At 34.5% G+C, this 15,399-nt stretch overlaps 2 protein-coding genes and 1 non-coding gene across 4 annotated transcripts; all 3 read right to left on the bottom strand.

Annotated features, from left to right (window-relative positions):
- Positions 1–1,194: 1,194 nt before the first annotated feature.
- LOC118043196 (eukaryotic translation initiation factor 2 subunit alpha homolog) lies at positions 1,195–4,348 on the bottom strand. Its single transcript, XM_035051073.2, has 7 exons — positions 3,756–4,348; positions 3,218–3,274; positions 3,053–3,139; positions 2,836–2,982; positions 2,596–2,700; positions 1,708–1,806; positions 1,195–1,525 (listed from the first exon to the last, which is right to left on the bottom strand). The coding sequence occupies exons 1-7, from the start codon at positions 4,137–4,139 to the stop codon at positions 1,373–1,375; spliced, it is 1,032 nt and encodes a 343-aa protein (XP_034906964.1). The 5' UTR covers positions 4,140–4,348; the 3' UTR covers positions 1,195–1,372.
- A 790-nt stretch (positions 4,349–5,138) lies between these two features.
- On the bottom strand, positions 5,139–11,413 carry LOC118043195 (factor of DNA methylation 4). 2 transcript variants are annotated; one of them, XR_004686602.2, is made up of 8 exons: positions 11,198–11,412; positions 9,285–10,408; positions 8,966–9,147; positions 8,196–8,264; positions 7,808–8,095; positions 7,408–7,620; positions 6,078–6,309; positions 5,139–5,498 (listed from the first exon to the last, which is right to left on the bottom strand). XR_004686602.2 is itself a non-coding variant. In XM_035051072.2 (6 exons), the coding sequence occupies exons 2-6, from the start codon at positions 10,399–10,401 to the stop codon at positions 7,543–7,545; spliced, it is 1,734 nt and encodes a 577-aa protein (XP_034906963.1). In that variant the 5' UTR covers positions 10,402–10,408; positions 11,198–11,413; the 3' UTR covers positions 7,407–7,542. The 2 variants fall into 2 exon arrangements, 1 of the variants encoding a protein (XP_034906963.1); XM_035051072.2 differs by lacking the exons at positions 5,139–5,498; positions 6,078–6,309 and having other exon boundaries at positions 7,407–7,620; positions 11,198–11,413.
- Positions 11,414–14,872: 3,459 nt separating this feature from the next.
- TRNAK-CUU (transfer RNA lysine (anticodon CUU)) lies at positions 14,873–14,945 on the bottom strand. Its single transcript has one exon. It is a non-coding gene; the product is annotated as a tRNA-Lys (tRNA).
- Between the last annotated feature and the right edge of the window lie 454 nt (positions 14,946–15,399).

Here is a 15,399-nt window from a genome sequence, read left to right as displayed (position 1 = left end):
TTATTTTTATAATTGTTATTTGCTTTTTTCTTATTATTTTTTAATTGAAATTTTTTATCTATCATATCTGATCCTCATTCTTTTGATTGTTACTTATTTTATTTAAAATAATTTATGAAATATCAATGATTATTATTTTAATTTCTTCATCTCTTATTTTTTTAAAATTTTATATTTGATCTTTGTATTATTTTTAATCCTTCAATTTTAATTTATTCATCTTTCTATTATTTTGATTATTATTTATTTTATTTAAAATAATTTATGAAATTATATTTTTTTTTCAATTTCATTCTCATTCAACTTTCTAATTTGTAAAATTTATTCCTAATTATTTTAATAAACTTGAAAAAATAAAACATTAATAAATTATTTTGCAGCTCATTTTCCATAACATAATCAAACATTAGAAAGTGTTTTTTAATTTATTTTTCATTACACTACCAAACATAAAAAAATAATTCACTTTCTTAAAATTTACTACAAAAAAAAATATATTTTACAGTAAACAAACGTGGTCAAATATCCCACTTAGGAAACAAGCACTTGTTTTTTTTGAAAATCTATATATAGCAAACACATTTGCTTTAAAGAGTGTTGGCGCTGCATTTGTTTTTATTTAAAAAAAAATTGAAATATTTTTACTTAAAAAATATTAAATTAATATTTTTTAATGATTTTAATAAGCTAGTATTAAAAATAAATAAAAAAATCTAAATAAAATTCATTCCAATTTATTTTCTAGGAAACTATTTTCAAAAACAATATTTTAAGAAACACCATCCATCTTCAAAGATGGATTTCAAAAACACACGGGCAAAGGCTTGGGTTTTAAATAATTTTTTTTTTTTTTTAAAAAAAAAAACAGGAACACCCATTTAACACGCACACAACCACCCTTCCAATCTATAAATGACAGTCGTATTTTACACCCTTCTGTACCTTCATGATTATTATTTTTTCTAAGATCATCCCCGCTAATTCTGTTTGCCTAGTTTTTCACTTAAATGGAAGATTACGAGTAAAAGAGTGGTGGAGCCTGTGAGACCCTCATTATTAGTTTCCACGAAAAAGATTATTAACGATAGAATAAAGCATATATATATATATATATATATATATATATATACATGCCCCGATCCAAGTGCCATTCGTGTGCAACAGCAAGATATAACACTAGAGAAAGACGACAGAGAATAGCAAATTGTTCAGCAGTTAAATAAATAGGCAGTTCTATATCCTCACCTAAAATCTACTCAATGATTCAGTAAATTGGTAAAACGAGCTCATCAATACAATTCCCCCAAAACCTTGTCCAAAAAATTGGGGAAATGATTTTCCAAACAAAAAGTAGCAGTTTCCGCTGCCTTTTTCACTCCATTATACCTACTGCGTTCTCCACATCAGCATCTCCCAACCCCGTATCTTCTTCTTCTTCACTATCTTCATCGCCACTGATCTCTTCATTGGCATTCCGCAACTTAAGCATGTGCTCGGTAAGCAATTTATCATCTCGTTCGCTCACCTACACCACAATATACCAAGTCAGAGAAGCCCAGAATGGAAAGCAAGTTATAACTGAAGTAAATAAATTGTCCAAAAAGAAGCCCTTATGGCTGACACCAAAAATTCTGAGATGAATTCCAGTTTCATGAAGTGTTCAAAACAAATAAAAACCCTTGAGCAGATGAAAAAATTGACACTCACTGCTCTCGGTGGCTCCTTCACGACAAGTTTCCCTTTCTGCGCCTCTATTGCTTCAGTGCATGCGGCAATTGCCTGGGTGAGAATTGATATTCCTTGATCCTGCATGGGCCAGTAGATATCAGAGCATTTCATCAGCACCATACAAATACACAGTAGTGACTATCCCATAATTGTCTCCAAGTCTTAAAAAAATAAAAAACAATCGACAGGGCCTTCAATTCTAGCTTGATAACAAATCATAGGAATCAGAATGCTGGTCTGTAAAACAGCTAATCATCAACAGTCACCAGCCCATTTCACATTCTGGCCTCCAACAAAAAGTTCAGTAAACAGTTCAATTTAAATCAAGTGACAGTACATAATAAAAATACTAAATGATCAGAGTTCTTTTATCTTTTTTTTCCAGCAGGCTAATTTACCATGCCAATGACATCTTGCTATCTTGCACAAATCACAACCTAGGCAATTTCAAAATCTGAAAATGAACTGCCTTGAACTTTATGAGGCTGGCTAATCACCCCCTACCAGGCAATTAAAAAGAAAGGGGAAAAGGGCGAGGGGTGCAAGTATTCTTGTCACCCTAAGAGCAGGGAGTTTGAGTACATATTTACATCCTCCAACATGTGTTAGCACATCATTGTATAATTGATTTGATCTCTGCCTACAATTCTATGTTGTATAAAGCATCAAAGAAAATAAAAGCAATGAGATTCGGCATTTGGACATGATCATTACTACAATTAGCATTCTCTCTATGCATGACACTAGTGGGAGTTAGGACTTGCACATGGAATTTCACAACTGCCTACATAATAAAAAAATAAAAAAATCTATAATCATGTAAGGCTCTCTATTTCATCCTAAGATAGTTCTCAGAATAAGGCTAACCTTGTCTAGGGTTTGTGTGGTGAGAACATAAAGTGGAGGAGCAACCAGTTTAATTTTCACAGGGCAGTCTGCATTTCCAGCGGCCTCAGCTTTCCGCATTGCATCCTGCAAAGTCAAAGGGTAGCTTTTGTAATATAGAATAGCATCACGAAACTAGAAATTCTACCCACAGTAAACTTGGTCAAGTGCAAGAACACCGCCCACAGGAAAAGAAGGCAAAGCTAAGAATGCGAAATGGACCTTAATGTGGAGAACACCATCAAACTGGAAACATTTCATCTCAATATCAGCCCTTATCTTCAGTGGCTGTGGGGTCATTCTTCTCCTGATATTCCTAATCAAAGCTTCTTTGATTTCCTCTGACACGGCAGGTACTACCTTGGTTACCTGCACCGTGAATGAAATCTCTGTAATCAACAGAAAGAATGTGTCAAAGACTTCACCAAACAATGGTTACCTCCTGTCCATCAGGGCCAGTTTCTTTGACTTCACGAGTGAGGGGATCCAAAACTGAATCAGGGTCATTCACCATGATTTTGAATGCCTGCATGTCAATTCCTTGAGTAGTGCATAACAGGTCAAAAAGGAAAAATCTCCAAAATGAAGAGCTCCAAATTCTCACCTCAAAAGCATGTCCATATTTCCTGTACAGAGGCCAGCCAATATTGACATACAGTTCCTGCAATATGTACTGGTTTTAGTTTGGCAAACGCTATTTGAAAGCATTCATATTCTTGAACATGACAACACTGTTATCTCAGGCCATGACGAGCTCTGGAAAAGAGGCATGTTAATGAACAATAACAAAACATTACAGGAGTATCTGAATAGGATATGCTCAAATCAAACTGAGAGCTTCAAATACTTTTACATGTCCACAGCCATGATCCTAATGGTTCAATTATGTTCAACCACCAATAAATTTCCCTCATGTAAAATCAACCAGAAGCAACCTTGCACTACAGCCAATGTGCAAACACGTTTGCTGGTTTCTTAAAAAGTAACACATCAAAACACTTCGTGGTCTTAAGACAGCAAAACACAACCTCGTAAGAGCGCATTACACTAACTGACTGCCTAGAATTTCACTCAACTGAACTCAAAATAACACAAAAGGCCACACAATTAACCATCAAAACCCTAAAACTAAAAAAAAATACCTCCAAATCAATACCCAGAGTTTCAGCAACATGTCTCATGATAGAGTGAACAAGCTTGCTCTTATTATACCTCTCTTCACAAGCCTGAATATCCTCCTCACTGACCCTTCTCTTGCTCAAATCAATATACCCCTTCTCTTTATCAACACGCAAGACCATGACAGGCTCGATGCGGCCAACCTTAATCAAGCTACTAACACTCCGAATCCGACGGCGAGAAAGCTCCGAGAACAAGATCATACCCTCGATGTTGTTGTACTCGAGTAAAGACACATAGGCACCCATATCGGCGATGTTTTTCACTTGAATCATAACTGCCATGTCCACCTCTGGGTATCGCGATTCGTACATGCGACATTCCAGATTTGGTGAGTGCGTCGCCATGATTGCTTGATTGATCGAATTGGGGATTTTGTGTGTGTGGAGATTTTTCTTGCAGTCTCTGTCCCTGTGTGTGTGATTGGCGAAAGAGAAGATGGCGGTAGGGTTTTGAGCAGGGGTAGCAGCAGCTGAAGACGGTATTTTCAGGGAAAAACAGCGGTTTTTATGTAATTTACTACTCGGATATTTTGCTTGCGTTTTCCCCCCCGCATTGATTGCTGATTTGCTAATAGTACTTAACTACGTGTCTACGTCGGTGGTGCAAAGGTAGCTTGTACTTGACCACATTACCTTATTTTTTCAAGTGTTAAAATTCATCACGATGCACGGAACGAGGCGCCTCTCTATGTATCGAAAAGATCCCTCAGCTGTTTCATTACCTCCTCCAGAGGGACCAAATTCTGGTACATCGGTAATTGAAAGAGGCCTGCGAATTCATCGGGGCTGTCGTCTTGGGAAAATGTGCTCATAAGATCTCAACACCCTGCCCTTTCCCCAAACAATGGAGCTCATAGCCTTCACCGGGCTGTTAAAAAAACCGGCTAATAAAAAATATTTGCATTACTTACCAACATAATTATCAAAATAATATAATATGAATATTATATATGATAATAAATTTTTTTTAAAAAATTATTGATCTCATGACAGGTTGATGTTTTTTAAATTTGATCAGCTCGTCATAACTCTAATATATATATATATATATTAGTAATTTATAAATTGAATATTTAATTTTTAATTGAATATATTTAATTTTTTTTATTTATTTATTGAATATTTTTATTTTATTTTAGTTATTAAGCCACGTGTCAATGTTTTAACCCAAATTCAACCATATTTATAGCATGTCACAGCTCCAATCATTCCCTTGTTCCTGCAGCCTCACCTTCCCTCCGATGATATTTTCTCTGCAACGAGTTAGAGCCGAAAATGATGCCGTTCATAATTACAGCAATCGGAGCTGTCGTACTGTTGGAAACCATAAATTAACCACCAGAATTGTCATTTTTTAAACACATCAGCTCACACATTTCTAGCACATCCAGATGGCTTACAAGAAAGAAAACCAAGATATTTGATCACCCAAAGTAGTTTTCAAAAACCTGTATACTTCACTAACTTAACAATGCCGACATCCCAGATTCCCAACGAAGTAACAGACATATTGAACATCAACTAAGTGTATCACGTACAAGTTCAAGGGTGATTGCATGCACATCTGCTTTCCAAAATACACCAAAAAGCGGAGACCGGCGAATTCTGCATACACATCTGCATTCCAAAATAACCAAAAAGCGGAGACTGGCGAATTCTGACAGGGCCAAACGACTGACAAAAGAGCACTTTCTGGCTGTAATTCTGACAAAAAAGCCACGGTTTTCTTTTTCAGAACTGCAATGGAGTAGCTTATTTGATATACAATGCAAGTCTGCACGAGAGAGAGAGTGGGGGAGGGGGACCAGGTGATGTCAAGAGCAAGAAGAGCTACACTAATGTTATCCAATCCTTTCATGTACGGCTAAGCCTTTTTGTGCCTAGGAACTAGGAAGGTTCAACAATTCCTATTCAAACCATGCATGCTAAAAATTGAACCCTCCTAGGCACTGGTACATGCATTAGCTTATTGGCATGGTCTCTTCTTTACATTTATACACCCAATGTATGTTAATTCCTATACAAAATGAAAGCATGCAAAATCAAGACATCTATATATATAGAAATGATAGTTATGCATATCCAACAAGAATGACATTTTAGCAAGCAGCCAATCACGAAGGGCAAATTATATCTCTGAATTCCTCCAACCATTAAGGAAAATTGCTAGGTTTATCATTGTTCTTGATGATAGTGATAAAAAAAACAACAGAAAATATAATGCATTCACTCAAACTGCAAATTTCATTTTTATGTTTTCTGGTAAAAGGTGATAATACATACCTCAGGTTTTCCTTCTCTTAAGTTGTCTCCACTGCTTTAATATGTGCATCACTCCCTCACTCAGTGTTGCCTTCCTTTCCTCTTTGAAATTCCATAGCTCTTTTATTATGTACCTACCACTTGGGTTATACTCGTTCATTTCCTTTAATGCTGTTACCACAGCATTATAAACTTCATCACCAAATTCACTCTTCAAACTTCTCAAATTTTCATCATCTTCGTTGATTATTTCCTACCAAGCCAAATTCACAAACAATTTGATAAGATAACAGCTTGTTTAGGAATTGCGAAATCATAAAATTCATTATTGGCCAGTTCTTATGCTTGGAAGGAGAGAATAGCCATGAAATTGAATTCAAAATTTGAAGTGACTGGTTTCAGCAACTCCACAAATTCACCCATTGAAGTCTGGTTTGTGGAGACTTGCTGCCTCAATGTTCTATCCTACCATCCTACCAATAAGTTAACATTTTGTCTTTTATAATGAAACAAGTAAAACAAAAGACATAACACTTTCGATATTTAGTTTAACTGTTCCAGATTATGTTTATTCCAGTCATGAATTCAGTATAGAATTCAGCTCAATTAAACTGTGCCAATACACTGTGGTTGAATTTAATCGGCACAAAATTTGTTCCAAATAAGGAGGACAAATCAGTGATAAATAGATGAAAGACTCTCTAGCAAGTGAGAACAGGGTGGGGGTGAGAGGGGATAAAAAAATGTTTATTGAGAATTATAATAAAAGAAATGGAAAAGAAAAACAAGTTGTAAGAGAAAATTGGTAACAAAGTTTGTAGAAAGACAAGCCACCCTTGGCTAGAATAAAGTTAACTATTGCCCGAACCAAATACACAGATACCAATTAAATGGTCTGTTGGCAAAGAAAAAGAAGGAAAAAATCAGCTAGCAGTTCTTGTAATCTTCAAGGAGTTACATCCTCATCATATTGACAATTATTAAGTTACTTGTTTGTAGTAACATCGTGGTTCACAAATGACAAGCTTCAGTTAAGAAAAGTATAACCAGGAACAAAAGCAGGGTAGTTTCAAGTTCACAAGGGCAGCCACCACAATTTATTCACATTTCAAGGTCTGTGCGACTGTGTAAAGTTCTACCTAGTCAGGCAGGAGTAACAAAATATATATGTTTATAAGCAGGAAAAGACAAGACTGAGAAGGCAATTAGAGTAATCTATTGGCATTTTGTACTAGTGACTAGTGAGCCTATATAAAATTCTATGTAGGCAGGTCTAAATCTAACACAACATCTACTTTAATTTATATTATTAAACATTTTTACCATTCTGTTTGAATTGGGCATTGCATACCTTACTATTCCCTTCCTTGTCAAGGATGACCTTGAATGGATGCCAGCTCAGATCTCGAAGATGATCTTCCCATAGTGAACACAACTCAAGTGCTTTCTCATCAGCTTCTTCATCTAAAAATTTTATCTTGCTTGCCTAATGAAATGGTTTGCCATCAAGATCTCCCATTCTCTTAACACCAATAAAAGCATGGGTTGTCCATTGCCCCAAGTACTGTGGAGTGAGGAAATTAGGCTTTCATCAAATACCACAGACATTACAACATGAGTAAGATGAACAGAAATAAAATCACAGAAATTTAACCTCTAAATTAGCTCACTTCAAATACACTTAGTTAATATCTTAAACAAAACACATTCAAAGTTTTATAATGAAGAGTAGAATGGTTTATGGTACTTGCACTGATTAACTCCTTGCGAGCGTCCTGCAATTCATCATTAGTTTTGCGCTCCTTGATGATAAGGGCTTGATTAAGTTGCTCCAATCCATCCAGTTCTTCCTTCTTCTCTTTCAATTCTTCTCGAACTGTATCCATTTTTTTCTTGACATCAAGGTCTTCATCCTCTCCCATGTGTTTCATAATTTGTAAAGAATTCTTCATGCACTCTATCTCCAACTCCAGTGCTTGTTTAGCATCAAGCTTCTTTTCCAGATCAAAAATTTTCTTGTGCAGTTTCTCCTTTTCCCTCTGCGTTAGCCATTTGCCAAAAAATTCTATTATTTCTCCAGCTGAAAATATTTTACTGTTCTATTCAAATATTTTAGTTCAAGGAGATGAATTCATGTACCTTTTGTTCTTCTGCCAACCTCAACACACTTTCATCTGCCCTTTTCTGCTCCAAGGTTGCTCTCTCATTCTGTATGAAGGATAAGACAAGGTTAACATATTATTTTTGAACAATATCTAGGACTGCTGCCTAAAGTATCCAAACAAACCAAAACCACCACCATTACAACAGCTGATGCAGGACAGTAGTCCATCAACATATAACAACAGAAAAAAGTTAGAGATTGAATTCATAAACTAATGCATTGAGTTACATATGCACCAGTTTCTGGTACCCTTCAACATATCCAAACATTACCGAATGCAACAAGGGCTTTGGAGCATCTGGTTGAAGTTGAATTCAAATCAAATATTCAAGAAGTAATCCAGTAGGGCAAGTAGTGAATGCTGGGGTGAACCAGAAAAGTTTGGGTACAACTGGATCTAATTGTTGCCTAGATAAACGCCCTGTAGACAATTCCCAAGGTGGTGGTGAGAGTAGGAGCCCCATTGGTAAGGAAAAACCCCACAACCAGAGGTAGACTTGGAGAGATGTTCAAATTGGTAGCTTTGGCTTTTGCCTTCCAAAATTGTAATATCTGCTAAAACATCACAAACTTCCTTACCTTGATCAATGTTAGATAATTTAAATATGGATTAACAGGCTGAGAAACAAAATTCAATAAAACAAAATTTAATAGCTGAGGCTAGATCCTATCAATTTTAGTCATTTTGCAGAAAGCCCCAGCATACTAAGAAATTGGCAGCTTTAAGAAAGGCAAGGTATGTTACCATTTTCTTCTCGTGATGAAGTTTCAGTCGATCATTTTCATTCTGCACCTCACGTCGCTGCAGTTGCTTCTCACGCTGCTTCAATTCTTCTCTCTGAGCTAGTAGTAGCCGCGTGGCCTTCTCATGCTCAACAGAAATCTCCTCAAAATGATCATGTTCATTCTGCTGCATTTTTCTTATTTCTAATCACAAAAATTTCACAAAGAAACAGAGATAAACTTTCTCAGAATATATCACTGGAAATCTGAATAATTTGAAGTAAAATCCCATTTAAGGTTTCTTTAAACCCTTCTGGTAAACTTCCATAACTGAGATGTACCTTCATTATACGACTTCTCCATGGCTTCCTTTTGATCCATCACCTTGTTCAAAGATGCACTAGTCTCTTTATATCTGCTCTCCATTTCTCTAAGGCGGTCATGTTTCCTCTCTAAGGTGCTTTTCAAGTTGGAAACAAGTTTGGCATCCTTCCTTTGGTCCTCGGCTTGTTTCCCATCAACACTTTTCAAATCCCCATTCTTTCTGAGATGATCTCCTACAAGACCACTGACTTTATAGTCATCCTCTTGGGCAATCCATCCATATAACCTCTGTCCTCGATCCCTCATTGGAGTTTCAGTATATTCCTTCTTTCCACAATGATTCGAGTCAAAATCCTTCTCAAACATAATGGCATTATTGAAGCCATCCCAGTCTTTCTTGAACTCTACAATGGCAAATCCTGAATGACCATGTCGGCCCCATAAAGGATGCACCCTAACAGGATTAAAACCTTTTCTAGCTAATTCATCCCTGAGTTTTGAGCCACTTTCCCCAACACGACGTCCATCCTTCATCTCGGTTTGTATATTGGCAAGAACCCCCATCCAGGGCCAAACAAGCAGCTTCTCTTTCTCATGATCATGTACAGCATGACTTTCAGTTTTCGGCCTTTTGGCAGAGGGGACAAAAGGCTGCTCTTTATCATGATCACATGCAGCAAGAGATTCAGTTTTGGGCCTTTCGGCAGAGGGGATGAACAACTGCTCTTTATCATGATCATGTTCAGCAAGAGATTCAGTTTTGGGCCTTTTGGCAGAGTGCACAAATAGCTGCTCCTTATTATGGTCATTTACGGCAGGTGGTTCAGTTTTGAACCTTTTCGAGGAGGACTCTGATCTATCCTTCACATCAAGATGCCTCCGAATATACCTTGCAAGAGCTAGGTGTTGAGCTTCCTCTTTTAGAGTCCCTCTTCTTGATCCTCTACCAAGATCAGAAGCATGCTGGAGAAGCTCCCTGAGATGGTAATCTCTCCCATGACAATAGGGGCATTTGTAAACTGAACCTGAAACTCTGACTCTAATTATTTCCTTCTTCAAATCTTTATAATGCCTTTCTTCATACTCGTAAAACTCGGACTCTCTTATGTCCCTTTCATGTGATCTAAGAGACATCACTAACCTGAAATACCACAAAATTTCAGGACATCAGGACACTAAAGTTGCAAGAAAATCATCCAATTCCCTATTCTCCTTAGCAATTGACAGTGCATTTCATTTTTAAACATCTACTCAGTCAAAAATTAAAGACAACATTCATGAAACAACAAGAAGCAATTATGGATGTACTTAACTTAGTTATCCAAGTAGTTAATTAATGACCAAAAAAACACAGAATGAAAACTAAAATTACAGTATAAATTACGATCTGATTCAATGTCTCGTCTTGTTCCTTTTTTGGCCTAAGCAAGTACACGAATGGAATCCTAGCAACTTTAAATGTCAAAAGATCTGTGAAATAAATAAATTAAAAATCGAGGTTTCAACTATCACAAGAAGACAAATCCATGAAATAAGTAATCTAAATTTTGAAATCTTACTTCAGTTAGGTTTCACAGCTAACAAAACTTTAAATATGAAATCTAAGAAATAAATTAACTAAAACATTTTTCTTCTTAACTTTCTCTAGTTTCAAAAACTAACACATACTCTACGCTGCTAATAACCTCATTTCAGCTAACCACGACATTCTCTGCGTTTTCTCGGAAATCAAACAAAGAAGAAATTCTAAATCCATTTAACACAAAAGAAACCCTGGTTTCACAATTTCGTTTTTTGTTGTTTTTTCCCTTTATTTTCTACACAACCAACAAGAGGCAAAGAAACGAGTAACATTTTGTGAATAAAAACAAAGCATTTATAAACAAGTACTGAAAAAAATGCTTTTAGATAATGATAATAATAATTTCACCTGTAATTCCAAAACCCTAATCTATTTGCTTCATAAGGAAACCCCGCGACTTTTAATCAACAACAAAATGGAATACAGGGACGTGAATGAAACGACTACGTCCTATAGACTGAAATTTGAGAGGGAGAAGTTATTTGTTTTTTATTTTTTCTGATGAAGTAAGTCTCTCTCTTTAATGTCCTTTTGACCAAGAAAACACAGATTAAGGAACAGGGACGTCTTTCGTTTTCAACAACTGTGAGCGTCCTTTTCTATTCGAATTTATTTTTCGCCTGCTTGTCTATGTTTGGAGGGTGCTACCTTTCTGTCATCGTGAGTAGAGAAACAATATTACACTCGTGGCTGATTGGTGGTATTATTGTAGTTTATTGAGATATTGAGGGTGAAAATGTTAAAGGAAGAGGGGGTAGCTGCAGAAGCCAGTGTGGACAGAGTTTTTGTGAGGGATTTTCCTGAGTGTGATCCTGTGGGCCACTAAGCTGGATTACAACAGCTCTAGCCAGTTGGCAATTGACAGCAAGAAATAAGGATTGTCTACTGAGCATCAAATTAAGAGGATGGTTTTACTAAAAGACATAACAATTGTTTTTTTAAGTGTTTTTAATTTTGAATAAAATTAAAATAATATTTTTTTATTTTTAAAATTTATTTTTAATATTAGTATTAAAAATTAAATTTTAACCAAAAGCAAGAAAAAAAATGAAGAGTGTTAGTTCATCACCGCGACGGCTGGTGATTCTACTAGAGAAATCTAACGGCACACTTCATTGCTGCTGTAATGTGCTGTTGCACAGTTGCAGAGCTTAAAAGGGTGTGCCCTTATAAGGAAATGGTGTGGAGAAATCATGACCTCGAGATTGCAGGAGTAGATTGGGTAGTCTGGCATGTGGTGGTCAAGGCAGTAGGTGGCGAGTAGTGAGTCTAAAATAATATTTGAGGAGTACTGGATTGTTTATTAATGATAGTTTCATCCCTCAACTTTTTAATTTTCGTTTACTAAACTTTCAATTTATCATCTCTTTAAAATGGTTTTTATATTTGTTATTTTTCTCAACATCCCGGAACTCCCTGGCTAATAAAGCATAGACGACACGTTTTCTCTATCGATAGCATGACCTGGAAATATGACACGAGCCTTCAATTTGTTTATGTTGTTTTGTTTATTCAATATTGATAAACTCAAAATTAACCGCAGAATATTCCCTGAAAAACTCGCTTCAATTTACTTGGGCACAGCCTACATCTCTCTGTGAGCTTTTCATGGGGGAGCGGCCCTTGTATTTGGGCTCTTTCTAGAGGAGGAGCTCATCTTTGGAGGTTTTTTCTTGGTGGCGTGTTTGATTATTTAATTATTTTATTTCTAATAGGTTTAGAGAACTTGTATGAACCAACTCTCATTTAAAAAAAAATTCAAGATCTCACGCGGGTATTTTAATATTTTATATTAATCTAATGTATATTATTTTAAGTATAATATAGCTTAAAATATCATAAAAAATAAAATTACATTTCACCATATTCTCTCCATAGAATAACAAGACTCGTGAGCTATAAATGTCCTATAAATTTTCTCTAAGAGCAAAGTTCGCGGTCTCTTCATTCTTAACATTTTCATTATACATGTATTTTTAGAGTTTATCTCTCTAAAATATTATTATATTTTTTTATCTTTACAGAGCTACTAACTTTACTATTGAGAAGTTCTTACATCTATTAAAGATAATTTTTTACAGGCACCACCTTCTATTATTATAGATACTGGTCACCACCTCTATTTACTACTAATAAATAATCACCTGAGCTTTTTCTATCAAGCTATCAAATACATTGGCTAAAAATAATAAATCGAATTACTTGAACTAAAATATATTTTTAAAATTAGGATGGTGTTATAAAAAAAAATGTTGATATCATTTCTCATCTATATTTCTTAGTGTTGTGGATGAGATTTTTATACATTACATAAAAGATTACATGTTAGGATAAATGGGGCGAGATTGACTTTGGTTAAATCAAGCCAAAAAAGAATCCAATTGAGCCAAAAATGGGCTGATTGAGTCTGGTTTGACCGTTTCAATTTGAGTTCCATGTTAGGCTATATTTAATTGTGGTCAAACCGTGTCAAAAAAGAGCTAAACCGAGCCCGGAAGCTTAGCTCAAAACCATGCTATATTTTTCGTTCTTTTTTTAACCCGTATCATCAATAATATTGTGTGAATTCTTTGTTGAGAGAAATTCAAGCATCTAATTTAGTTTTTTTTAAAAAAAAAAAATATAAAAAACATGTATCGAGCAAAAGCGGGATCATCCTCTCAAAAGGTTAGTTGAAATGACAAGGAAATGACTTACTCAACTTAAAATCTTAATTCTGAGTTTTGCCGGTGGCCACTCATAGAAATAACATACCTGGCTTGACTAGTTCTACTTAGAAATGCATTATAAGTTTTGGTACTAATATAAATGAAGGCCACTTTAGAATTTAAATGCAAACAACTGTGAAAGATATTTTATCATATTTGTTTTTATATTTTAAAAATATTTTTTTTTAAAAAATTGATTTTATTTTTAATTTTAAATTTTAATATTTTGAATTTTTTAAAATTATTTTAACGCGCTGATATAAAAAAAATTAATATATTTTAAAGTAAAAATATATTTTAAAAAAACAATTTTAAATGTATTCTCCTTCATGGAACATAATTTGTAGCTAGGAGAGTGGAATAGATATGACTTCAATAAATACCAATACACAAATAATCGTATTCTATTCTAATATGTGATGTGATGTGATGTTATGTTGAAATACAATATGAAATTATCGTATCAAAATAAAAAATAAAAAGGCACAGAATACATGATAATTTTGTATACAATTATTGCAAGATAAAAAAAAGAGCAGATGTGCCACGGAGTAACGGGAAAGCATAAAAAACGTGGAGGGTAAATAGACATGTAGAAAAAAACGAGGCAAATCCAATGGCCTAACATGAAGGACGTCCGTCATGAATTTTTATTAAGAAACCAAGGGGACAGTTGTTCCCTTTCTCTTAAATGTAGGCCCGCTCTTGGACACATTTTTTCACGCCAAACGAGGAGTGTGTGTTTTGGCATTGTATTGGGATAAAAATTATATTTTTTAAATATTTTTTATTTGTAAATATATTAAAATAATATATATATTTTTTAAAAATTAATTTTTGATATTAAAACATAAAAATAATTTAAAAAATACTTAATTTTTTATTTAAAATACTTTTTAAATAAAAAAACAGAGGGAAACAAAATTTCAAGGGTCACACCGTGTACAAAAAAAAAAAAAAATAGAAGGAATGTTTTATTTAATTATTTATTTTTGCTAAAATATAAAATTGAGCACAGTATCAACACGTAGAATTCATATTTAAGAGAATCTATCCTCACAATTGCATAAAATGAATGAGGTATATATTTTTAAAATCATCTATGAATGAAACTTCATTTCATAAGCTGTTCTGAAAAATATTATTAAATAAAAAAGAAGGAAAGAATTTGTAAGTTTTTTTAAACAGGAAGCAGTTGCAACTTGCAAGACTAGGCTGTCGGGCGGAGGATAAAACGAGAAAAGTTTTTCTTCGTAAGAGAAACTTGAAAAAGCCTATTAACCGCAGGCTATGTTTTAACTAGGAAAAAACCATACGCCCACCGTGGGGCTCGAACCCACGACCACAAGGTTAAGAGCCTTGCGCTCTACCAACTGAGCTAGACGGGCTCCCTGATCACTAAATGGATAACAGACAATTTAATCATTTTTCTTCATCTTTTATATTAGAATACGGTTCGAGTCTTGAGGGTTTTCCTCAATCATGCGTGTTGGAATTCTCCAAATTGAATTTGATCGTGGAAGTTCACGAAAACATGTAGACTGTATGATAGAGGAACCGTGTTGATACGACTGACTAGTCAAGAGTGTATTTATTTTTAAGGTAATTTTTGTAGTTATAATTTTTTAAAAAATAGTTTAATAAAAGTATAATTAAGTTTAATTAGTAGGATTTAGATATGTGTTTGCTAAAAATTGTAATTGACGTTTATGTACAATAAAAAATATGTATAAAATATTTGGTTATGATTGCTTTTTAAAAATACTTTTTAATTTAAAAATGCATCTAAATAATTTTTTTAAAAAATTAATTTTGATATCAGCGCATTAAAATGATCTGAAA

Source organism: Populus alba, chromosome 10 (assembly GCF_005239225.2).
Source record: "Populus alba chromosome 10, ASM523922v2, whole genome shotgun sequence".
Classification (NCBI taxonomy): domain Eukaryota; kingdom Viridiplantae; phylum Streptophyta; class Magnoliopsida; order Malpighiales; family Salicaceae; genus Populus; species Populus alba.
The sequence above is the reverse complement of the archived record's forward strand: the minus strand, read 5'-3'. Positions and strand labels throughout refer to the sequence as shown.

Bases quoted from the DNA above. Each gene is read 5' to 3' on its own strand.
- LOC118043196 (XM_035051073.2), bottom strand. From the start codon at position 4,139: ATGGCGACGCACTCACCAAATCTGGAATGTCGCATGTACGAATCGCGA. The intron at 3,275-3,755 runs GTATTTTTTTTT...TACATATTGCAG, and splicing joins CTCTGGGTATTGATTTGGAG to GAACTGTATGTCAATATTGG. The intron at 1,526-1,707 runs GTGAGTGTCAAT...ATTGTGGTGTAG, and splicing joins TGAAGGAGCCACCGAGAGCA to GTGAGCGAACGAGATGATAA.
- LOC118043195 (XM_035051072.2), bottom strand. From the start codon at position 10,401: ATGTCTCTTAGATCACATGAAAGGGACATAAGAGAGTCCGAGTTTTAC. The intron at 9,148-9,284 runs GTACATCTCAGT...TTTTGTGATTAG, and splicing joins GGAGAAGTCGTATAATGAAG to AAATAAGAAAAATGCAGCAG. The intron at 8,096-8,195 runs GTACATGAATTC...TGGCTAACGCAG, and splicing joins GGTTGGCAGAAGAACAAAAG to AGGGAAAAGGAGAAACTGCA.